Raw genomic sequence first — 12,728 nt, forward strand, 5'->3', positions numbered from 1 at the left:
CACGTCTGGGTGGCTGGCTTGACACACTGGAGTGGGATGGCAGGGCATGTGGTGCTGGGGATGGAACCAAGGTCCTTGTGCTTTCATAGGCAGGGGCTTAGACCACTGAGCAATTTCTGCAGCCCACTAAGTTTATTTTCAAGTACCAGTGTATAACTGCAAACACATTGAAATCTACATTGGACCGTGTGTATTTTTGCTTAAAGAAATTGTACATAACAGTAAAACATGTTTTAAAAAATGTAGGAAAGATTCTAAATGTTTAATTACAGACATATAGGTATAGAAAAATTTCAACAGTATGTCCTGTTATTACTAGTCACTCAATTATGTTGGCTTAGATCCATCTTCCTCCTGCTGATCACACATAAGAGGCCATGTACTTGAAAGGAAAAAGTTTTATGCATCTTGTATATCCAATATCATTTTAGAAGTAAGAGGGGGGAAGAGGGATACAGTGGGACAATGTGTATCTCCAGGCTTGCTTAATCCCTCTCAACTAGCTTTCTCCAGCCCTTCCTATTTCCTATAGAAAAGAAACTGGACCCTGAGCTTCTGAGGCCAGCACCTGAATAGTTTCTTTATTTTCTTTGTTTATGCTAAGAACATGATTTGATGATTATGTCATCCTACAGAAGGAAATTTAGGGAAGCTCTTATGTATAAAAGAAGTTAAGGCCGGTAAGGTAGCTCAGCAGACTAAGCACCTGCTTAGGTAAGTGCAGGAACTGGTGTTTAATACCTGGAACCATATGCTGAGCCACCCACCGAATCTGGTTATTGTGTCACATGCCTGTAATCCCAGCTGAAAACAGGATGATCACTACAGGTCCAAGCTGCATAGTGAGACCCTGTACCAAATACATAAGAAAAGAAGCCACTTTTCTCTAGAAGAAAAAAAAATTCAAACATATAAAGTTTCATTTTCCGTACTGGGTACACTATCATTTGCCAAATATAAATAGTAGTGGAAATGTTAAAAATGAATAATCAATATTTTTCATGATGTTTTGTACTTTTCTCTCCTCCTTTCATTTGTTTAAACCATTCTTTAGTAAAACTTTCAAGAATGTCCTTAAGGCATTATGCCAGAGCATATGCTTAGCTTGTATAAGGCCCTGTATTCAAACACCTGCGCAAAAATATCACCTGTTACTTCCAACTTTATTTTCAGTTAATTATATGTCCAATACAATCCTCAAAAGAAATGTCAATTATTTACCCATGCATTTAACATAGATGGCTGAATTCTATTTTAGGCTACAGAAGTGTAGATCTTTTATGCACTTTCCCTCTCCTTTTGTTATAAATCTTAAATTATATGTAATTAGATTACAAGTGGAGTGAATACACTAAATAAAAATTTCCCATCTTTCTTATTTATAAAAACTTTTAGTGTCATGCCTTGCCTTTGTAGTTATGTCATTTTCCCCAAAGTAGCTTTTTCTGTCCTTCAATACATTTGTTCTTGTTTCCCTATTTAGCTTTATCTCTTGCCATCTGTAGCACTAACAGTTAGGCCTCTGTAGACAGTCTGTTCTTTTACTACTACCTGGAATTTTCTGCTAAATTCCATATTGTACGGCTTCTATCTAAATGTTTCCCCAAGCGTTGTACACTCCTGTGGCTTTGGGAAAGTTACTAGATCATGATTGTGATACTGGATCAGGGTGTGTGGTAATTGGATCAGTCTAATGATTGGATTAGCATAGTTTTGGCGGTGGCTGGATGTACTTGCTGAAACTGGAGGTCCCACGCTGAATGTGTGTGGCACAAACCAATAGGTTTGTAACCTGGATGGAATATAAATAAGAAGGCTTGCTGATGCTTTTTTCTGCCCTCCCTGGCACAGTTTCTCCTGTGCAGTACCACCTTATTTTAGAGCCAAATGAACATAAACTGAAAATTCTAAAAACTGTGATGTAAAACAAACTCTTTCTCTTTAATCCCTGATTGCTGGGTATTTTGTCCCAGCAATGAGAAAGTAACAAAGATACTTATCTTCTATACATCTGTATATAATATCTTATCATTTTTCAGGCAAAGCTTAGAGCCACTTTTTCCAATATTCTCTATATGCATAAACTTGAATTAGATTATTATCTTCTGTCCCCAAAATATTTTTGTATGTACTTCACCAGCACACCTAATATTTCATGTTGTCATTAACTGTTTATTATTCTTATCAGATGACAAATTTGGAGCACAGTGTAATCCTCTCACTCACATTTTTGTACCTAGCATAAATTATACTGTCCAGAACATAACATTTTAAGAAAGATTTATTTAATGAACAGATAAAAATATATAATGAGTAGCAGTTGAAAGGAAAAAGAAAGCATGCCAGTTATTTCTCCATCTTTGGGAAAAATTACCCAAATCCCATAATTTAAGGACAGAGGTGTTTTTTTGACTGATGAATTGTTGAGGATTCAGCCTCTTGTTGGATGTCTAAAATTCACAAATGGTATAATGATGGAGGAGAGGTTCTTATCCTATGGAAGCCAGGAAGCAGATTGAGAGGCAAAATATGAGTAAGACAACACCATAGATCTTTCCAGGTCACTTCTACCATGACCCATATCTACCCATATCCTACCTAGTAACAACAAATTTGCTTTGAACTCATCAGCAGACTAATCCAGTGTTTAGAGTAATGGCCCTGTGATTCAGTCACCTTACAAAAACATGAGACTGGGAGACATTTCAGAGCTTATTGTAACATTGAACCCTGCCCTCCCAAACACTAATCTCTTTCTCATTATGGAAATTGCACTTAGTACATTTCTAAGTATTGACAATGTCTTCATATTTGCAGCAATGCTTAAAAATACAAGTGCAAAATCTCCTCTGAGTCTCACAGAAAACTCTTAGCTTGCATTCTTTGGGTTTTTCGATTGCAATTTCCTGATTATTATTGATGTTGAGTGCTTTTTGTGGTCAAAAATATGTACTGAGAGTTATCTAGCTAGATTTAGTTTAAATGGTTGTAAATTTTTTGTCATTTTACAAAGTATCATGATCGGGATTCAACCACATATATGCCTTCCTTATTCATTAAGCCTGTTAGGGTTACTAACCTTTGTTCCATTAGTGTATAAAGCTTCTTCATGATGAATTTGGTTTGGTATCCACAATCAATGTGAGTGTATTATTGTCTTCTGTCTTCTTCATGGAAGAATTGGTGGTCAATGGGAACTTGATGATCACATAGTGGCCAATCTTATTTCTCTTGAGGGACTTTTTTCAAGGATACTTGAATTGCACATGAACTCAATGTGTTGGGTTGTCAGGAAGTGGGTGGTGTAAAGATGTGGATGTATTTGTGTATGTGTGTGTGTATTTGTGTGTGTGTGTGTTTGTGTGTGTGTGTGTGTAAGTGCCTTTTGGTAATTCTTTCTTGGCCTTTAAATCATTTGCTTTGGTTTTAACCTTAAGAAAAGCAGGAGTTACTTTTTGCTTTTAAAGCTATCTTAGTAAAAAGGTATGTGGATCACTCTTTCATATGCTCCTTGGTTATGTCTTACTTGCAATACCTTCTTTTAAGGTTCCTTGCTCATTTTTTTTTTGGTGGTACCAGGGATCAAACTCAGGACCTTGTGCTTGCTAGGCAAACACTTATTCCATTCAGCTATCTCCCCGGCACTCTTCATTTTTAAATTGAGTCATTTAGTTTTTGTTACTCAGTTTATATGTATTCTTTACTAAATATTTTATAGTCTCTTTGATATATGATTGTAAATTTTCTCCCAGTTCATAGGTTTCCTTTTCATTCTATTGCTTCTTCCCTTTGCCATAAAGAATCTTTCTGAATTTGTTGCGGTCTCACCTGCTTATTTTTTCTTTTGTTTCTATGATTTTAGTGCTGTATCCAGTAATCTATTGCCAAAGACAATGTCAGAGAACTTTCCCATTATATTTTCTTTGAAAATTTCTCTTACTTCTCAATACTGCTTTGGGTATTCATGGTCTTTTGTAATTCTATTGTAAATGAAATAATTATCTTGAGATAACTCCACATCCATATTCAATGCAACAGTATTCAACAGAGAAAATATGAAAAAATTAAGTTCTCATCAGTAGATGCTTGGACACACAAAATATGTCATCAGTGTATGTGAGGTAGAAAATTATACAGACACAAAATTTCTGCCATTTGCCACAACATGTATCCCTTGGGTGACATAATGCTAAGGGAAATAAGTCAGGAGGTAAAGGGAGAATGGGGAAATGCTTGTTGTCCTATATACATCTGGGTGATTATATATAATAGTACTGTATGTTATACTTACAAATTGCTAAGACATTCGATCTTAAGGTTTTTCATCATAAACATAAAATATGGTAATTTTGAGAGTTGATGGATGTATTAATTAACTATATTATGATTATCATCTTATAATATATCTGTATAACAAATGATCAGATTTTAAATCCTTGAAAACATACAGATTTTATTCATCAATTATATGTTAGAAATAGAAAAATATGAACAAAAAATCCCTCCTTATTGACCAACACAACCCCTCAAGATAATAAACATGATACCTCAACCATGTCCTTTGTCTGAAAGGAACGTACAAATGCTGGCCCCTGAAGTCAGGGATAAAGTTCTTTTCCACATGGGAGGAAGAGAACTAGGAATAGCCAGGTAGTGAAACATTAAGATCATTTTCTTATCTATTGTCTCATTGTATTCTTCCTCTGTCTTACTTGCAATAAAAATCTATGCACACCTGAACATAATGAGAAAGAAATTTTAGGCAAAGGCATTCTGTCATTTTGGAGATAGTTTGAATATTTTGTTCTCATCAAAATAAATAGTCTCCTTGATTTGGGTAGATAGCTCTGCAGTCTAAGCACCTCCCTGGCAATCACAAGGACAAAGTCTGACCCCAGGTACCACATGCCGCACCAGCCCTGAAACTGGCTGTATCTCTGGGTTTCTGCATTTCTTTGCCCACCTTCAATTCACACTACAGTAGAAATCCATAACAATGGAAACATCAGTTCATTTATAGCTTTTGCAAATTTGAGAGGAAGGTAGCATCCCATTCAACACAGAGAAACACTCCAATTTAGAGAAAAGGTAAAACAAAAGGACATAATGTTAGTATGTAATTTTAGTCAAGATCAGGCCCAGGGGTGGAAGTATGGAATCCTCTTTATCTCCAAGGTGCTCTCAAGCTAGAGGAAGCTTGAAGAAGCAGCTGACCTTTAATCACAGTCTTGGTCTTTAAACCTCTGATACACATTAGCGACAATGATAAGTTCAGGAAGCAAAAGATATGAGAAGAATATACTGAACTTAATTGCATAGCATATTATCAAAGTGGGAAAATATGGAAAAGAGTTGAAAATCTATCTAAAGTCATGAAGATATAAGCACTTAGAGCATAATAGTGAAAGTTTCAAAAGGCAAAATAAAAAATTTTCAAAGAATTCTGAAAAGTTTACAAACATAAGAGATTTTCAGTGAAGGTAACACATTTTTCTCCTTATAAATTATGGACACTGGAAAACATGAGATGATATTTTTCAGTGTTGAAAGAAAAATCCTGTCAAATAGGAATTTTATATATAGCAAAGCTGCGTTTCATTAGAAAAAGAATAATTAAAATATTCCAAGATAAACCAAAACTGTGTACATTTTCTCTAGAAAATCTTCTCTGGATACAATAGTATAGGAAGTCCACCAACATGAAGTAAAAGTAAAGTAGGAGAACTCAAGTACAAATGAACTCAAAAATAATAATAAAGATGACTACATAGCTAAATAGAATATACAAAATAAGTATGAGCTCTTTGCAATTCTTTCTCTGATACATAATTTACAAGAAAATACAAATATCAGTAATCTTATGTTGATAGGCTTAAAATGTGTAAAAATGTATTAGGCATGAAAATAATAATATTTCCAGAAAATAGTAGTACTGCCTGTTATAATGTTAAAACTTAGAAGCCTAAGGCAGGATGCTTACTGTGAGTTGCAGGTCAGCCAGAAGTACACACTGAAGCTCTATCTCAAATAAATAAATAAATAAATAAATAAATAAATAAATAAAAAATGGTAACACATGAAATGCAAAGAACAGAGAATATTATAGCAATGTTTATGTACAATCAAAATTTCAATAGAAACAATCCCAAGTATATTATTTTATTCTCTTGAATTATTAGTTTTTTGTGATTAATGGTGTAGAGTGTGCCTAAGGAGAGTCACATGGAAAGAAAACATTCTCTCAGGCTTTCTGATAGAGAAAATTGGTCAAGCAGTGGCTGTGACTCATCCACATGGCTGACACTGACAAAGGATCTACAGTCTGAGGTGCAGGGTCTCAGGATAAATCCTGAGGGGATTTGACTGACCTTATCAGATACAAAAGTTACATTTCTTGTTACATACGTCTTGCTCTTTCTTGGTCTTAACCATCCAGCAGAAAAGTATGAAAATGAAGTATTAAAAGTAAATCCATATTAATATAATGAGCTGTAAAAGGCTCAAGTCAACAACTTCAACAACTTTTTTTTTAAATTTCCAATCTGAGTTCCTCTGTTCGTTTCTGCAATTGTTTCTTTTCTTTCTTTCTTTCTTTCTTTCTTTCTTTCTTTCTTTCTCTTTCTTTCTTTCTTTCTTTCTTTCTTTCTTTCTTTCTTTCTTTCTTTCTTTCTTTCTTTCTTTTTTTTTTGTGGAACCGGGGATTGAACTCAGACACTTGGGCTTTCCAAGCAAGTGATTATTCTACTGAGCCATCTCCTGGGCCCCAAAATGTATATTTTTTTCTTTGTTGGAACCAGGGATTGAACTCAGGCCCTTGTGCTTGCCAGGCAAGCGCTTATTCTACTGAGCCATCTCCCCGGCCTATTGTTTCTTTATTTCACACACTATTAATTTATTGATTTCAGCAGTGTGATTCCAAATTTGTTCTGTGCTAGTGTCCTCTGCACTTGTTATGGGTGGGCTTGGGGTCTGAGATTGCATTTTGCTCCTTCTCATTGTCATTTTGTATAGCACTGTCTTCTGTCCTTTGTTGTAGAGCTTTTGTGCAGTTCTAACCTTAGCACATACTGTAATTCGGGTGCAGATCTACAAAGTATGAAATTATCCTATTGCGTCTGACTTGGGTCTGGCTGCTATGCTCTGCTCCTTCCTGTTGCAGCCCTTGGGAGTGACCCTATTGTGCCCCTCTGGCAAGATGTTCTGCTCCTGAACTAGCTGGCTGATTCTGTCCCTTACTCTCTTTGCAGGGAGTACATCTGCAGAGTTTCACCCCAGGCCTTTATGCCAGGCCTGAGCTGGGTCTGAAGGGGATAAGGGTGTGTAGGGGAAAAAGGAAACTCTCCCACACACTCGCTGGGCCTGGGCTAGGGCTGGATCTGGGGGTCCTGAGGACACAGAAAAAGTTCTCACTCACTTCGCAGGCATGGGGGGGGCTGCAGAATGGTGGGGGTGTCCCAAGGATGCACCAGAGTGTCTCACTCATGCGGCCTGCCTAGGTTTGGACTGGAGAGCCATTAAATTTAATTAATATAAAAATTTAAAAAAACTGATGAACAAATTCATTAAAAATATTATTTTGTACGTCAAATTGAATAAAGCAAATTGTATGTGACCTGTAAATAACATTCATATTTCCTAAACATCAGCTATCTTGATTTACTTAGTGACTAAAAATAGGTATTGCTTTGCTGGATGAGTGATCTCCTGAGGCTAGGGATATAGTTCAGTGGTACAGCTCCTGCCTGCCAAGCACAAGGTCTTGAGTTGGATTCATAGTACCAAAGAAAGCAAACACAAAAGCAACAAAAAGAAATGACTGATCTCTTCTGTTTTCATTTTTATAATTCTCAGACTTCAATAAGCATAACATTTTTATGCCTTGCTTTTTAAAAAAAAGTGAATAATTTTTAATGGAAGTATGTAAATTAAATGTCAGTACATTTGTGCCTAGCATTAATTTCACATATTTTAACATGTCAAAAATATAGAAAATTATGTTATATGACATTATGTAATTCTTATTTTCTAATTCTATTTTCTAGGTATCTTCAGACCTTCCAATAGTGTCGGGTGATCCATATATCACAATAGAACCAGATAGTTCAGTTTCATATGTTATAAATGTGAGCCCTTTGAAACGTGGAGTACTCAAAGGTATTAAATCCATTGACAAAATATTTTTAGGTACTAAATTATGATAGCAATATGAGAAGAAACAGAAATATTGTTAATAGATCTTATAAATAAATGACCCAGATGGAAATTTAGGTTTCTATTTCAGGCACTAACTTTCTAAATACTGTAATAAGACCTTTGCAGCATATATTTTATGCATCATATCATATTTGTTTGTAGAAAAAATTCCTAAAAGTAGAAAAATACATTCAAGGGTATTTACATCTATAGTTGGACTATAAGTCAAATAGTTATACCAAATTAGAAGATATTATAAAAAAGCTACATGCATTCAATTTATATATGGAAAATAGGTTTCCTATGTGGTATGTATTTTCTATTTGTCTCAGAGTATTTATTTGTACCAGTTTTTCTTAATGTCTTTGAGCAGAGTTACTTGCTGAAGAATGGGGGTGGGACATATAAGCAATTGGAAGGAGGAAGGTAAAAAGGGATAAAAGATAATAACTAGACCTAAGGGCTATGTTTCATTAGGGAATAAATTATACTAATTTTATGACAAATGCTCATTTGGTGGATAGATCTTAATAAGGAGATAATTATAATGTAAGTAAGTGGACACAACTTTAAAAGTACAGGAGGCACATTCCTAATAATCCCCTTGTTCTCCTTAGAAGTACTAACCTCTCAATCCTGTGTGCTCTATCAACAAATCTTCAATAAAAGTGTATATACTAACCATAGAAGGCATAGTGAATAGAGACCCATTGCAAAACATAAATTCCATAGAGTAGGGTGGATGCCAATGTTATGAACAAACAGAAGGAAAATTTCAGAATGTCAAACACAACAATCCAGTTATTAACACTGTAATAGAATGTGCTGTGTGGAATCAGTCCACATACCCACCCCTACTTTATTTTTAATACTTTAAATTTATTTGTTTGATACAGGGTCTCACTACGCAGCTCAGACTCATAGTGATCCAGACAGGCACTTAGACCACCAAGTGATCTCCTTAGTCCCTAACCCACCCCTAATTTCAGAGTCCTTATTCTCAGATATCAGCATAGCAAGGATTTGTGAACATATTCTGAAACCTCCACATTATTTTTGAAACAGTCTTTATAACACTCATAAATAAATCATGCGTTGGGTACATTTAAACTATATTAACCCTATTGCAAGCATGACTATAGAGTTCATATTTTGCACTTTTGTATATAATATAGAAGTATTTTATTTAAAGAAATTTCAATTTCAGCCAAGTGTAGTGATATACACCTGTAATCTCAACAATCTGAGTGGTTGAGGCAAGAGGATGGCAAATTTGAATGTAGTCTGCGAAAATCAGGGAGACTATCTCAAAATATAAAAAGAAAAAGGGCTGGGGATCTAGCTCAGTGCAAAACCTCTGAATTCAATCTATAGTATTACAAAATGTTTAGTTTTTATTTTGACTATCAGTAGCAATGGTTGGTGAATTTTTCCTTTTCAAATTTAAATTATTTTTCTAAACAAGTCATTCACAATTTTCCTGAGTATTTTTCATAAAACATTATAAATTTCATTTTCCTGTAATATAAAAAGCAGTGCATTATGCTACTTATGAAAAATGTAAAATAAAACTCACAAATTATCGAACACCACTGAAATAAGAATTTTTATAACATTTATGATAAAATCTCATAGTCTGTGAAACACCTAAAATTATTTAAATGGACTTAAGAAAAATTACATAAGTATATTTGATAGATTTTACACCTCAGAATCATTGTCTGTTCCTTTTATAAGAATTTTTGAGATTATAAACTTTTCATTTTTTATTGAGAATATAAGCTTTTAAAGCATATTTTCAGTAGTCGTAGAGAAACTCTTCTTTTTTAAATTGAAGATGCAGAGGTTTATTTTGGCTCACTGCTTTCAGAGACTTCAGGCCATGGTTAGCTGGTCCAGAGGTAGAAACATTATGTTAGAAAGGTGTGGTAGAGGAAATCTGGCCAAGTCATAGCATCTGAGAAGAACATATGAGAAGAACACTACCAAAGGAAGAATCAGAGTTCTAAAGAGGACACTCTTATTTTTTCTCATTTTTTCCCTTCTTTGATTTTCCTCTCCTCCCTCCCTAGTTCCTTTTTAATCATTTCTCCCTATCTCACAATATCTATTACACATTTTAATCTTATTTACATTTCAGTTTCTTGCATCAGTGAGATAATGTGATATTTATTCTGTGACTGATTTATTTCATTTAATGAATATGATCTCATGGTCCAACCATTTAGCTATATTTGTCTCAATTTTATCTTTATGTTTGAATAGTATGTTATTATATATTTTAAAAACCCACCTCTTTTTCATGCATTCATTGGTTGATGGGAATCTGGATTGCTTCCAAGATTTGGCTGTTTTACAAACGGTTCTGCTATGAACATGGGTGTACCTAGATCTCTGTGGTATGATGCTTTGAATTCTTCTGGGAAGATACCCAGAAGGGAAATAGCTGAGTCAAATGGGACCTCTTTAAAACATGAAAAAACAGAATGCTTCAGGAACTTGATCAGGTGTCCTGGGTTGAACAGTGCTGGAACATAGGTTTGGTGATTATTTTGAATATTGCCAATATGATGTGTCTTCTTCCACCAATGAATTTGAGTCTGATGTAGGAATAGTTATCTTTAAATCATTTCAGTCAACATATACTCTGATAAACTGAAAGATTAATCATGGTGCCAGGGAAATGATAGAGGAAGATATTAATTTCCACAGTGAGAGTCTTAGAGGTCTTCATGGGAGATAATGCATTTGAACAGGAACTGGAGGAATTAACTACAGTTTATCAACTTATAAGGATGGGGAGGACATTTCTGAAGAAGTAATAGCTGTATTGAAATATAAATACAGGCAATTAAAATAAAAAATAATGATGCTTAGGTGTGACTCTGTGTGTGTGTGTGTGTGTGTGTGTGTGTGTGTGAGAGAGAGAGAGAGAGAGAGAGAGAGAGAGAGAGAGAGAGAGAGAGAGATTTGATAGGAATACATAGAGCAGCATGGAGTTAGAAATATAGACAGCACTACTGAGGAAAAGTTTTGTTTTAGCACACTTCTATTTTTATTAGAACAGATTTTCGGGATATAATGATTAAATTCATTATGAGGAATTGATACATGTACATGTCACATCTTCATTATTTTTCCTTGCCCTTCTCTCCCTTCTCTATTCCTCCGTCTCTTGGTTTAATTCCAATTTGCAAAAGATATTCTTGCTTCCTATTACCTTTCGTTTTTCACTTTATTTATAGTGTGATATTTAAGCTAATCTGTTAGAAGTATTTGTCTTAATTTTCTTTTCTCAAGATGCATCTTTTTACCTACAAATGACTCAAGCATATCCTTCTTTACGACAGAGTAGTATTCCATTGTAGAAAATTATATGCCACATTTTCTTTACTTAGTCACTTTTTGATGTACACATTGAGCCTCTTCCAAGATTTAACTATTATGAATTAAAGCATGGGTTTATGTACATCACTATAATACATTGTCATTTTCTCCTTCACAAAGATACCTAGAAGATGGTTTGCTGAGTCAATTGGAATTCATATTCTTAGCTTGTGGTATAATCTTCACACTGGTTTCCATATGGTTTGTACTAGTTTACATTGCCTGTGACAATGTAGAAGTGTTTCTTTTCCACAGCAGTCTTACCAGTGTTTATTAATATTTAAAGATTTCATAATAGTCATTCTTTCTGAAGTAACACAAGACCTCAGTAATGTTTTAAATCTGCATTACTCTAATGAGTAGCGATGGTGAAGGTTATTCTTAAAATGTCTTGAATGACTGTTGTACTTCTTATTCTGAGAAGTAAGAAATATCTATTCATTGTAGTTGCACTTTTCTTGATTGTATTTTTGTATTTTGTGGAATCTATAAATTTTTGGAATTCTTCATGTATCCTGGAAATCAGTACTGTTTCCAAGCAGTAGCTGGGAAATATTTTTCCCAATCTTCAGGTTGTATCTCTACTCTGTTGCTTGTTTCCTTTCCTATGCACAATTTTAAAACCTTGATGTAATCCCCTCTGTTGATTCTTTTTTTTTTTTTTTTGCTACTGCAATTGGGGTTCTGCTCAGAATATCCTTGTCAATGCCTTTGCATGCAAGACTTTCACTTATTTTATTTTCTTGTTCAATATTTGTACTATAATATTTAGATATTTGATACATTCTAATTTTGTTTTAGTACACTATGAAAGATATGGATTTATCATTAATCTTCATCATATAGATGGCCTATATTCTCAGCACCATATGCCAGACTCCACCTTTTCTCTACTGTATATACTTAACCCTTTTGTCAAATGTCAGATGGCTGCATGTGCTTAAGTTTGTTTTTCAATAAGATATTCTATTTCACTAATAAACATCTCTCTTTGTGCCAATGTTCTATTGTTTTGATTACTATAACTTTATGATATAATTTGAAGTTTGGGTTTGTGATGACTCTGGCTTTCCTCTTGTTATGAAGATTCCTTTTGCTGTTCTGGGTCTTTTCTGTTTCCATACAAAATTCTCAATTATTTTCTCTAG

At 34.4% G+C, this 12,728-nt stretch overlaps 1 protein-coding gene across 1 annotated transcript in view; it reads left to right on the forward strand.

Moving 5' to 3' along the window:
• Cfap47 (cilia and flagella associated protein 47) overlaps positions 1-12,728 on the forward strand; it is a 529,200-nt gene that overhangs the window by 278,363 nt on the left and 238,109 nt on the right. Inside the window, exon 51 of the mRNA XM_023707817.1 lies at positions 8,043-8,154. Coding sequence (XP_023563585.1) covers positions 8,043-8,154 — 112 coding nt within the window. The remainder of the gene's footprint in view (positions 1-8,042; positions 8,155-12,728) is intronic.

The sequence above is a fragment of the Octodon degus genome, unplaced genomic scaffold (genome assembly GCF_000260255.1).
Source record: "Octodon degus isolate 3935 unplaced genomic scaffold, OctDeg1.0 scaffold00313, whole genome shotgun sequence".
Classification (NCBI taxonomy): domain Eukaryota; kingdom Metazoa; phylum Chordata; class Mammalia; order Rodentia; family Octodontidae; genus Octodon; species Octodon degus.